This window comes from Periplaneta americana, chromosome 14 (assembly GCF_040183065.1).
Source record: "Periplaneta americana isolate PAMFEO1 chromosome 14, P.americana_PAMFEO1_priV1, whole genome shotgun sequence".
Lineage (NCBI taxonomy): Eukaryota > Metazoa > Arthropoda > Insecta > Blattodea > Blattidae > Periplaneta > Periplaneta americana.
The window spans coordinates 118,085,087-118,098,300 of NC_091130.1; the positions used below are offsets into that span (position 1 = coordinate 118,085,087).

Consider the following 13,214-nt stretch of genomic DNA (forward strand, 5'->3'; position numbering starts at 1 on the left):
GTAGGGCAGAAAAATGCATTGCCATAAATGGACGGCACATTGAGCACCTCCTGTGAACAAGTGTTCAGATCTCAGAGAGTATGTGTTGTAGGACCCATGTTTATTAGATATTATTTTCTTGATTTGATGCGTACTATCACCTCCTAAAATATTGGATACTTTTTTCAACACCCTGTATAGTAGGGCTACACAGGATTGAAGCGTAAAATTACACCTATGGCGGGCTTATGTGAGAGCGGCACTGGACCTTCGGGTTCTCTAAAAGCCATTTGTAAGTAAGTAAGTAAGTAAAAGAAATAATCATTACGGTTTAAAGAAATATTTATTATATCACATAACACTTATACATTTCGTTTTCAAGAAGCATGGTTATATAAAAAAACACAAGCTCAAAGACAGACTCAGAATTCAGGCTGATTTCATTTATGACGAAAAATGTATTGTACTGGAAACTGAAAGAATTCGAATATACATACATTTTATATAGAACGGACCATTAAAGCCTTAGGCCTATGTACAATCTTTCCAATAAACAAATTCAATGAAAAGCACACGCTGGTACATTAGATAAAGCAACGTAATGCTCTTCTACAATTGCTCAGGCACATATTTTATCTCTTGAATTTAATGACTGCTACTATTGCATCTGTTATAATAAGAACAACATGTTTCCTCCTTTACATTACTGGTTACTCACTATTACATCCCTAACAGGAGAAGACTGCCTATATAAAAATAAACTCTATGTGATAGGAAAGGAGAAATGCCAAAATGTGAAAATAACTTAATTGAAGTACTCATCACAGAACAATATTGGACAACTACTTACTAATGGCTTCTCTGCTAGATCCAAGTCTGCCAAATCGAGGTATTAGACTACACAACAAACATTTGGAATTATTGCTTAAAATTGAACAACAAAAGACAAAATATGCAGCACAAAGTACATATATTATGAACGGGTTTAGTTATTAATGTCAGTGCACATGAGACTTAAAAAGTATCATTACTACAATTACATACTGTTAATGTCTAATTTGATCTTCCTGATAAGATTTACATCATGTTTCTCCGAAATCGTGCACAAGCAGCCTACACACCCCGATACTCAACGGCATCTTGTAGGAATAGAACAAAATAAATAATTTAGTAGATTCCTTATTCTAAAGGCGGTACTGTTGGATTATCTACAAAGTATGGTGTTGGACGTGTTGGACACTTCTTTGTTGCTTCGTTTTGTAGTAGACATTGTTTTCTTTGTGACTTACATTGATTCTTCTGACTTCTTTCTACGATCTTACTGAAGTCCATGTCATCTGATCGCCCAATTTCCAGCAACTCCCTTCTGCGCCATAGAATTATTATTACAGACACTCAAAAATGATCTCCGGTTTTAGTTAATATAAGTTTACAACTTAGAGTCTAGGATAATAGGTGGAATATAAATAAACAAGTATAAAGAATTTTAAGCATGTAGCCTAATTCTTTCACTTTATTTTGTAACTTATAACTACAGTATGTCAATATACAGGATGTAAGGAGTATAAGTGCTGTCCTTTTCACAGTCTTCGGGAACGGTCTACAACAGGCATTCTCAACCTGTTGTTCGCGAGCACCATGGTGCTCGTTTAATGACATTTGGTGCTCTCGTCATGTGAGTAAAAAAGTGCTCGCGAGCACGCACGCTGTGAGGTCTGTTTTCAATTCAAAGTTTGTTGTACGAACTTGAACAAATAGCCTTCCTATCCGTTCATTATTATATTTTACGGACCTGATAGATCTTTTTGTATTTCATGGTGTATAACCCCATTCAATTCAGCATGGACTTAATCATAAAAATGAAATCATTCAAGAAAATAATATGACTGCTCGTACACATCAGTTGAAAGCTCTCCAGTCCTCTTTAGCTCTGAAATATTTATTTTAAAAGGAGAAATTCATAGCCTTTGGAGGCCAGAAGACATACAAATTGCCCTGTCCGTCCCTGCATTAGAACAGAGCATCTGTTTTGTACCCTATGTCTGTACTCGCTTGAGCTGTACTGTGTACTTGTAAACCCCCTCCTCTCCATCCAGAAACGTTGCAAAATGTACAGGGACATCATTTTATTTTTACTTCAATTTTTATTATACCTGAGTTTTTTAATGTACTTCACTTCCACCTCTTCTACTAAGGAAGTTCCAACTCCACACAGAACCAAGACCGCAGATAGTAAGCAGTACTGAGTTACTGAGTATAGTACGTTCCAGAAATATGTTCGCGTTTTCCAGTGACGAAAGAGCTTTCAATATTGAATCATATTTTCGCACAGGTACTGTCCGTTTGCCTACGTCGCATCCCGATTTCCCCCACCTGCTTCTGCTCGCCCCTCTGTAATAGCTGGGCTGTCTTAGCTCTTTTCTGAAAACATTAATTTCTCTTAGGAACTGGGCGTTTACGTAATATTATACAGCTGTTTAATTTAACTTAAATAAAAGTGCCTCGTTAAGTAATTAACTGTCACGTGATTTCCTCCCTTTCTACAATCCTGCGGCATAACCACTTGGACGGACAGTAGATAGCATGTCTGAGTAATTTTATATTTTCGAGTCGGGCAGAAGTGAAGATTGAATTCACAGTACGTAGAGTAGGTACAGAATTATTTCAACATGAGTTACTAGTACGAAGGACGAAACTGGCAATTGGAATTAGATGCAATAGTCTATAGTGCGATAATATGCACAGAAGAACTGAAGCCTGTATCGAAATGAACGGCCACCATTTTCAAAATTGTGTTTAAATATTCATATTATGATTATTTTTCAATTTAACTTCTTTCTCTATATTGTACGCTAATGTGCTGTAGACAGTATAATATACACTGCATAATGAGTACGTTCGCATGGATAACTCAGTTCGTGAGTAAAAACACTTATTCTTAATACAGTACTGTACTTTGATTAAACAAAAACCTAATGAAAATTATGAAACTCAAAATTGCGATATTTCCTAGTTTACGTAAATGGATGAACTACTTTTCTTCTTTCCTATACCTAGTAGAGTGATTTGTGTTTTACGCCAGTATCATCGAACTCCAGTCTTGGAGGAGGGAGCAAGCGGTGTTTCCGGTTCTCTAAAGGTATAGCCAGGTTAATATTAAAAATGTTAGTAAAAATAAAATGATGTCCCTGTATAATATTGTAAACTTTAATAATATTTAATTAAGTATTGCAATTGTAAAAAAATTGTGAGGACATTTTTTCTTCCTTATGACATGAATAATAATCATCAGTTAAAATAATGGCACTTATGCCCCTTACACCCTGTATATTGTATTAAATGTACTATATTATGTTTTAATTTAAAAAACAACTAAAATCAAAGAAGTGCGTAATATAATTAAATGAATACAACATTTAAGAAAGAAAATTCTTTAGCAACGATTACCAGCTCTCTAAGTCGAGATCTTAGAGGCCTTATACATAGAAATGAAGATACAGCATGAAGTTCAAAATTAATATATTTAATGGAAATCAATGTAAAAATAATAATAAATATTCACGAGAATAACCCAAAGAACAAGAATAAATACCAGAATAATACATTCCATGTTGGCTATATTAATAAAGGTATAAAGGAAATAAAATTCAACTATAAAACGCTTGGAGTTTATACCATTGGGTATACAGGGTGAACTGTAAATAGTCTAATCTCATTAATTTCAGAGGGTTATTCTTTCGGGTATTTTAAACAAAAAAGTTTAATACAATTTCGCTCGCTTTTGCTTCCTTTTCCAGATAAAAATTGATTTATATTGAACATTTCATAATGTGTTTTTGGATAGCCATTGATTTAATTCCCAATATGCTCAGTAAATTTAAGAGAACAGTGTATAGTGATAATAAATTATTGAAATAATTTTAGTTTCCTCCTTTAAATGTGCAGAAATTTCATCCAAGCAAATATGACTTTTGTTCTGAAAATTAATTTTATAATTTTACATTTGTTCGGATCAAATGTTTGCATATTTAAACGACAAAACTAAAATTCTTTCAATCATCTATTATCATAATAAAGTGCTCTTTCAAAATTGACTAAGCATATTGGGAATTAAATCAATGGATTTCCCAAAACACACTATGAAATGTTTCATAAAACAATTTTTATCTCGGAAACGAAGCAAAAACGAGCAAAATTGTGTTAAAATTTTTTGTTGGAAATATCTCAAAGAATAACCCTCTGAAATTAATGACATTACGTATGGTTCATCCTGTATATGAGTCTTCTTAGCGGTTTAGTAGTTAAGTAGATTATTTCACGACGCTCTATCAACATCTTAGGTTATTTAGCGTCTGAATGAGATGACAGTCATAATGCTGGTGAAATGAGTCCGGGGTCCAGCACCAATAGTTACCCTGCATTTTCTCATATTGGGTTGAGGGAAAATCCCGAAAAAACCTCAACCAGGTAACTTGCTCCAACCGGGAATCGAACCCAGGCCACCTGGTTTCGCGGCCAGACGCGCTAACCGTTACTCCACAGGTGTGGAGCTTTTTAGCGGACATCCCCCTCTTTGTAATATAACTTAACGGTCATCTCCTCTCTTTGTAATATAACTTAAATATATTATGTGCGTATTTTCTAACGTACGCAAAATAACACAAGTAAATCTGTTCAATTTATTCGGATATTGAAAATACAAATAAACTAATATAAATACTGTACAGTATATGTTTATTTATAAGCAAAATAAAGTGTTATATTTGAAACTAGCCGTACCCGTGCGCTCCGCTGCACCCGTTAGAAATAAATATAAAGTAATTACATAATTAAAATAGGACATTTGATCCAGGGAACATTCGTGTTTGATAGAAGGATAAATCGTTTAATATGTTACTTAATTTAAATTGTATTTAAAATATTAAAATGCGATCATTTTGATCCAGAGACCAGTCATTTGGTGCAATGACAATTCCTTTAACATGTTTCTTAATTGTTATTACCAATTATTTTTGGAAAAGCGAAAATTAACAGAAAAAGTTTGGCTACAGATTTATTATTATGTTTGTATTATATTATATTATATTACTAGCCGTACCCGTGCGCTCCGCTGCACCCGTTAGAAATAAATATAAAGTAATTACATAATTAAAATAGGACATTTGATCCAGGGAACATTCGTGTTTGATAGAAGGATAAATCGTTTAATATGTTACTTAATTTAAACTATATTTAAATAATTAAAATGGAATCATTTTGGTCTAGAGAGCACTCATTTGGTGCAATGACAATTCCTTTAACATGTTTCTTAATTTTTATTACATGCAACCATAGTTCAATGAACATTGACATCATTTACATTTAATGTGTGTACTTTATTTTACGAGTACTTGCTATATGTTTCCATTGAATTATGGTAATAACTTAATTTTAACTCTTGTTTTCTACGTATTCAGTAAATGGCGCTTGGCCCACTATGGTTCTGAACCCTTCAAATAACTTAAATAACTTAAATTATATTATATTATATTATATTATATTATATTATATTATATTATATTATATTATATTATATAAAAAGTATGTTGATAACGGATATACCCCGATAAGTAAGTTTTCAATTTGTTATGGGGGCTCTTGAATCTCAGGAGGAACAAATTTTATTTTACAACAGGGCAACATAATCTGCTTGGCTCATTACCCAAATTTTTTGCATTGCATTTAATGCATATATATTTTATGTATTTTAACTCGATTCAATTGAGCATAGTTAAAATTTGGATTATAAAATAATGAAATGCTAAGCTAACATATTATTACTGCATATTAAATCAATACACTCTCGTTGTTCGTTAATTCTCTGAGATAAACATTATTTTAAGAAATACAGGAAACGAATACACAGAATAGTCTATCAAGTTGTTTGTGCATAAGAAGCTATTTTAATCTTACCTGTCCTCAATTCACTCAGAAGTTACTGTAATAACATTATAGCATTATGTCCATCCAGAGAAACTACACTTTCCAATGGTGAAATAATAATTAATTATACAAATCGGTTAATTTAGCTTCCGATATTGCTTCATACAAACACAGAAACATTTTCTGTAGGCTATGATTCATAGCCTTCGATTGTTGTTGACCAAGGCCCCTTATAGACGAAGTCATTTGTTTATTTCATTACACGGCCTTAGATGGCAGTTATTTTAATTTTAAAACTCATTTATCTCATTAAATATTAGTCCTATCAAAATTTTTCAAAGAATAAAGCTTATCGGAAATGATTTTTAAAGAAATTTTTGTTATGTAACATTTTTCATAAAAATCAATAATAAGCGAGATATTTCGATTTATTTAATTCAGGCCTCCTTATAACCCCCCTTTTAAATAATATATTTTGAATGCCATATAGCCTATAATCTAAGTTACAACGAACTCAATTTATATTCCAATTTTCATCGAAATTCGTTCAGCCATTATCGCGTGAAAAGGTAACAAACATACGGACAGGCAGGCAGACAGACAGACAGACAGACATACAAACAAAAATTTCAAAAAAGCGATTTTCGGTTTCAGGGTGGTTAATTATATATGTCAGGACCAATTATTTTTGGAAAATCGAAAATTACCAGAAAAATTTCGGCTACAGATTTATTAGTAATATAGATAATGCTTGCTTACAGTATTTAGACTTACTTTTGTTATTTTATTTACGTTATAAAATACGTAAATATTTTATTTCAGCTATATTACAATGAGAGAGGATGTCCGCTAAGAAGTCACCTGTACGGGATGAACCGTAAGTAATGTCATTAATTCTGGTGGATGATTTCTTTGGTAAAGAGCAACAAAAAAGTAAATTCCCTTTTTGCTGTATTTTGAATAGTTTTCCAGAAAAATATGCATTTTCAAATACATGAATTACAAGATCGTGCAACGCTGCGTAATCAGTAAACTTCGAAGTTCAGATCCCGATGGAGGAGATACAGTTTGATAGCAGAGTGTTGGAGGAGGGGGGAAACAGACTAGGGTTTGTTTACTTTTTCCGGTCTGGTTGAAGGTTTCGTACGTACTAGCTTTTAATAAAAAGGAGCATCTTCTGCGGACTTCTGGAAAACGAACTAAGGAAGAGATTAGTGAAGTGCTTTGTGTGGAGTGTAGCAGTGTATGGGACAGAAACATGGACATTACGACGAAGTGAAGAGAAGCGACTAGAGCACTTGAAATGTGAATATAGAGAAGAATGGAGCGTGTGAAATGGATAGACAGAATAAGAAACAAAGCTGTTTTGGAAAGAGTGGGTGAAGAAAGAATAATGCTGAAACTGATCAGGACGAGAAAAAAGAAATTGGCTGGGTCACTGGCTGAGAATAGGCTGCCTACTGAAGGATGAACTGGAAGGAATGATGAACGGAAGAAGAGTTCGGAGCAGAAGGAGATATCAGATGATAGACGACATTAAGATATATGGATCTTATGCGGAGACTAAGAAAGATTGGAGAATGCTGGGTTTACAGTGAAAGATCTACCCTTGGGCAGAACACTGTGAATGTATGGAATGTTTGGTATCTATATACCTTCAATATCATAATTTTAATAATATAACAATTTTCGACAGTTCCATTTCAACTCTTGAATAACAACAAAAAACTGAGCTAGGTCAGTTTTTCTCATCTGGTGGTCCGTGGAAGCAATTGAGGGGGTCCGTACAGGTCTATCATTTACACAAAACTTACAACTTATAAAGATGCTCTGCAATTCTAAACAGCTACCTTACTGAGTTCGTTGTGCGATTTGACATGTCAACGCTAGAGTTCGCGACAGTTCCAGTTTTGTAGCCAAGGCCTCAAGGTCAGCTGCATTTGGTAAGCAGAAATCGTGACAAATTTATCGCATTGTTAGTGCCTATGGAATGTTTGGTATCTAAGTACAACTCCTGGATAACGACAAAACAGTAAGCTATGTCAGTCTTCCACATTTAGTGGTCAACGGACCACTTGAGGTCAATTTTATTCTTGAAGATCAAGGGTTCTAGATAGTGATGAGTATGCTTTGAAGGAACGAGAAAGGATGCCATATCTAATTAAGTAAATTAGGCTCCAAAAATTAATACGGCACTTTAAAATGTCTTAATACTTAAAAAAAAAGAACTTGTGAATTAAAATTGAATACAAAAGAGTTGTCTGACAGAAAATGTATACTGTCAATGGTAATTGTAAATTGAACTCTTGTAGTGAGCTGTTAGCTACATACCGTTTAACCTCTTCCCTTACTATAATATTTTACCAATTTTGTGAAGAAAAAAATCATATTTTTTATTTTTGTATAGAGGTCATTTAATATTACAGAATCACTGTACATACCTAAAAAATCACTATAAAATAGACATACATTCATACCTGAATTATTATCCCAAGTTATCGCGTGCACCTTGATTCCAGCTCTGATAGTTGTCCCACTTTGATTTTCTCCTGAACTATTTACCAACTTATGCTTTTTATGGATTAATTTATGAGGTACAATACCAGTGCTATTATCAAGGCGTTAAATATTGCTTGTCGTGTGATAGACTCGAAAGCAGGGTGTTACGCACAGTGGCACATTGCATTCCGGACAGTAGTATCTGCTCTTGTGTCGAATTTGTTTGTATTTTGAGTATCTCGCAATGCTACACATGAAATCCTGTCTGGTTGGGTTGTTCTTCTTCAGAGTTCGTGGAATAACTTCTGGAAAATGTCTACCTGTAAGCCGAAGTGGGTTGGGCGATTTTCCTGGCCATTCTGCCTTGAGTGATAGGACATTCGGGGTGTATATTTCGAAAATCTTACGAATTACCACCATTCGATAGTCAAAGGGTGTCTTCCTGCCTTCAGATATCGTATATAAAACGTAGGAATCCCACCACCAGACGTAGCAATATCACTAACTTCTGTAGCCATCTAGTCAGGAAAAGGTTAATGGAAGGATGGAAACGTATATATTCGGGATACTAATCCTTAGCAGCGAAAATGGGACTCACACGGGTTAACTCGGGTTAATACATTTTGACGGAAGTTAGCAACCCGAGTTAACTCGGGTTAATAAGGGAAGTGGTTAAATTATCTTTTTATTGCTATATAAACAAAGGCTCAAGACATTCTATTGATTTACAACACTAAATATGAAGATTATTATGTTTTGTGCGGCAATATTCTGTATATCCAGCACTAACACAAACAAAAGTGAAGGTACTGTTATTCTGAATTTCTTATAAAAAATGGATTTGATAATAAATTTCATCCAGAAAGTATTAAATCCTTAGAATTACATAATGTATTATTAATTTAACTTTGTTGTTCTGTAATTTCATACGCCATTGGTATTGTGGAAGAAAAATACCACATATTCGAAAAAATTACTTAGTAGCCAAGTAAAAGAAATGCAAGGACCTCATTAGTTCTGAAGATGACTGACACGAAGTCGAAACTAGTCAAGAGGGTAATTTATTACTTAGTTTTCATTTTAAAACTAGAAAGTTGTTATTATAAACTAAATTCTTAAGTAAACAATAACACATTAGTGCTTATCATTATTATACCAAGTATATATAGTGGTATATAGCTTGGGGGTTGGGCGAAGGGCTAACAACCCATCACCGTAAAAAATAACTTGTTACGAATCCCTGCAATAATCTTGCACAGGATAGTGACCTATGGCGGGCTTACGTGAGGGCGGCAATGAACCTTCGGGTTCCTTAAAAGCCATTTGTAAGTAAGTAGTAAGTAATATATAGTGCTATCAGATAGGTTTATAATATTGGTAAATACATACCTCATTGCGCTTAAAGAATCTCCTGTTCCTTCACAGTAGTTGTCAGATTGCGTACAAATCGGTCTTTTTGGCCGTACCTGATTAGATATCTGCAAATGATCACAAACAGAGCTCTATTTGGTTACCTCATTTTCTTTGATGGACGAACTATTTTTTGTCTCACAAAAGTGTTTTCACCCAAATGTTTTTCCAATTGCAGGACGGAAATATTCCCGTAATTTCAATGTTAATAAATCAATATGTTCTTCATACTCTCAACGATATCGGCCAAGAGTTCATCACCATTGTTGCTACAAAGTTACTTAGAGTGGGAAATTAATCGAATTCTCGATTGACAACACAGCTAGACTACGAGTTTAATTTCTTTATCATTGCTTCAATCTTATCCTAAACGGTGAACACCTAAAGCTGGACCCTGAAAATTGAATTCAAAGAATTTAAAAATCTAAAGTAACAGATAGATAGGCTAGACTTGCAAGCTAAGAGAAGTCCCTCATGTGATCTATCTCACAAGTCTGACACACGCAAACATATATTTCTTCAAGCTGAGAAAAATCAGAGAACGCGATGAAGTTAAGTTTAATTGAAACGTCATTTGAAAAATATATGTTGTTCCTGTGAACCCCTTTCGAATTGCTCGCGGATCCCCGGATTGGAAACTACTGGGCTATAGCTATTGGAAATGGTAAGTTAGCTAAATTAAAACAAGTGTAGCCAGTTAGAGGAAGGTTCAAGAATTTAGGCTACATTAAATACATTTTTCACTTTGAATGTTAGACGTTTGTGTGAATTGTAAGCACCGCTTAAACACAGTGTGTGTCTATATATATATATATGTCTATATACAGTGAAACCTCTCATTTACGGACATCGAAGGGACGTACCAATCTGTCCGCATCTGGGAGGTGTCCTTTATTGGGAGGGAGACTCCCCAATCTAACAGTAAATTTATAATATGTATTATGTATCCCTTCATGCTTTAAATGAAATGTATTACTGTAGTTTAATTTTAAATATAGTGTACTATAGTAAATTCTTTGCAACTTTGAACTACAGTAGATAAGACCGAAAAAGAAAAATACAGTACTGTGCCATGCAATTTTATTCTAGCTCTGCAGTTATGCAGTATTGTAATTTACAGTTTTCAACTTAACCTTCACATTCAGGTGCCATGTCTCTTGAAACAGAACAACTAACTGAAATGAAGAGAATAATCCTACTAACCCTACCATGTGTCGAATACAATTTCACAATCGCGGAAGCCTTGGACCCATCAGACATGCTAAATTTTATGACTGTTTATCCCCCCGCTTCCAGCTAACAAGGAGTAGCCGGTTGGGCTAGTGGTAGCCTACGAAACCCTTATTGTCTTCTTTCATGTTAAGGAATTTCTATACAGTATTCAAAACTAAATTTTCCATTTTTTGTAACACATTAGATCTTGAAATCCAAGTTCTGTTCGCAGTCAGGAGGTAGAGCAAGCTTTAGGACTGTGAAACATCTGCCCGTGTCCGTGTCTGAGAGTGTCCGTAAACGAGAGTTAAATTTATCATTATTTCTATATTATTTCAGTTAGGACATAAAAATCTGTCCGTATATGAGGAGTGTCCGCATCTTGGGAGTGTCCGTAAGGAGAGGTTTCACTGTATATATATATATATATATATATATATATATATATATATATATATATATGGACGTCTAGCTACTTTTCATGTATGGATTGTTTTTATAACAAGATGATAGTCTGACACTTAATTTCAAATATATTTCTGTGCTTACTTTTGGCATAGTTAAAACAAGGTGACCAGTTGTTTGTGATCTTTGAGCTACTGATTTCTCCGTCATAATTTCCTCAGGAAAAGTAATTTGGAATATTCTTCCTTTGATGAGTACTTTCACATAAGTAGGATGAATGTCCACATCCAAAAGTGAAGTATCCATGTATCTGAAAGGTTAATATAATAGACCATTAATGTTATACTAATACAAACATTATAAGTAATATTAGTAAAAATTGTAAATTTTATCGTATTTAACGACGCTCGCAACTGCCGAGGTTATATCAGCGTCGCCGGTGTGCCGGAATTTTGTTTCGCAGGAGTTCTTTTACATGCCAGTAAATCTACTGACATGAGCCTGTCGCATTTAAGCACTTATGTGCCATCAACCTGGGCCGGATCGAATCCGCAACTTCGGGCACTGTACCGACTGCGACACTCAGGCTGACTTAAGTAGTATTAGTAATGCAAACGTTATATAACTATATCTTCTTCTTCAACTTTTAGGGTATAGGTCTCAAGGTCTGTTCCGACTTCAAAGGATGATGTCATCTATCCAGCGGGTTCTAGGTCTTCCAACTCTTCTCCTACTAATAGGATTGTAATCAAGGAGGATTTTAGGAAGTCTATAATATTCCATACGTTGAATGTGTTCGTACCAGTTTTGTTTTTGTGCTTGTACCTTCTCATAAAGATTATGTATCTGTAACAGAGGTCTGCATCGGACGTTTTCGCTCGAGCCTCAAGTAGTTCATAGCATAATCCGATAGGTAGCGCACATGCATGATGGGTAAAATTGTCACGAGCGATAAATCCTCGAACGGTATAAGCCGAGCGTTAGACATTCCTTCTTGTTACAGTGATGAACTGTGTAGTAACATCATAGATGTTTATAATTTCAAAACTTTGCAGTGTTTAACTAACCTCTCCATAGTACAACTACAAAACTTGCTTTAAAATGTAATATAAAGGTTGTAGGTAAATGTTCCCCCCCCCCCCACACACACACACAGGAGTGATTTTGTTTTTGCCACATCTGAGAGATGTTACTGGATGTAAATGTAATTATTATGAACGGAGAACACAATCACGATAATGCAAGAACTGTATCAAGTTTTCTAGTAATAATAATAATAATAATAATAATAATAATAATAATGATGATAATAATAATAATAATAATTAGTGTATCAATCTTTGCTCCTGTAACAGTTGTGCAGCATGATTATTCGTTTTATTATATTTTCTGTGACGTTATCTCTGTACTAATATTGTTATTAATCTACTGCTATATCAATAATATTTTGTAAAACGTTTCTACATTGTTGCGGTATATTGGCGAAACACTATGTATGGACATATTATATATGTGGTAAATCAAATATTGAATAATTATTAATTAGCAATAATAACTGTATATCGAAGTTTTTCATACTATTTTATTTATAACTTCATGTTTCTGTTTTGGTACGTTCCATTGACTGTTCCATTAAACGTTTGTCATAAACACAGAAAATAAAGCCTTATTTTTACCGTGTGAGCAAGACATATGTGTATCTTATCTGTCGTCTTCCATACAAGATAAGACATGTCGGTGAGATGACCTTGTACTGTGCTTCTCTTTATTACGAGCGTATCACGACC

At 34.2% G+C, this 13,214-nt stretch overlaps 1 protein-coding gene across 1 annotated transcript in view; it reads right to left on the reverse strand.

The window, feature by feature from the left end:
- Positions 1–986: 986 nt before the first annotated feature.
- The window catches only part of tilB (touch insensitive larva B), a 38,752-nt gene continuing 26,524 nt past the window's right edge, over positions 987–13,214 (reverse strand). The window contains exons 6-8 of the mRNA XM_069844703.1: positions 11,572–11,737; positions 9,790–9,878; positions 987–1,345 (exon numbers count right to left, since the gene is read on the reverse strand). Of these exons, the coding sequence (XP_069700804.1) occupies positions 1,159–1,345; positions 9,790–9,878; positions 11,572–11,737 (442 nt within the window). The 3' untranslated portion in view covers positions 987–1,158. The remainder of the gene's footprint in view (positions 1,346–9,789; positions 9,879–11,571; positions 11,738–13,214) is intronic.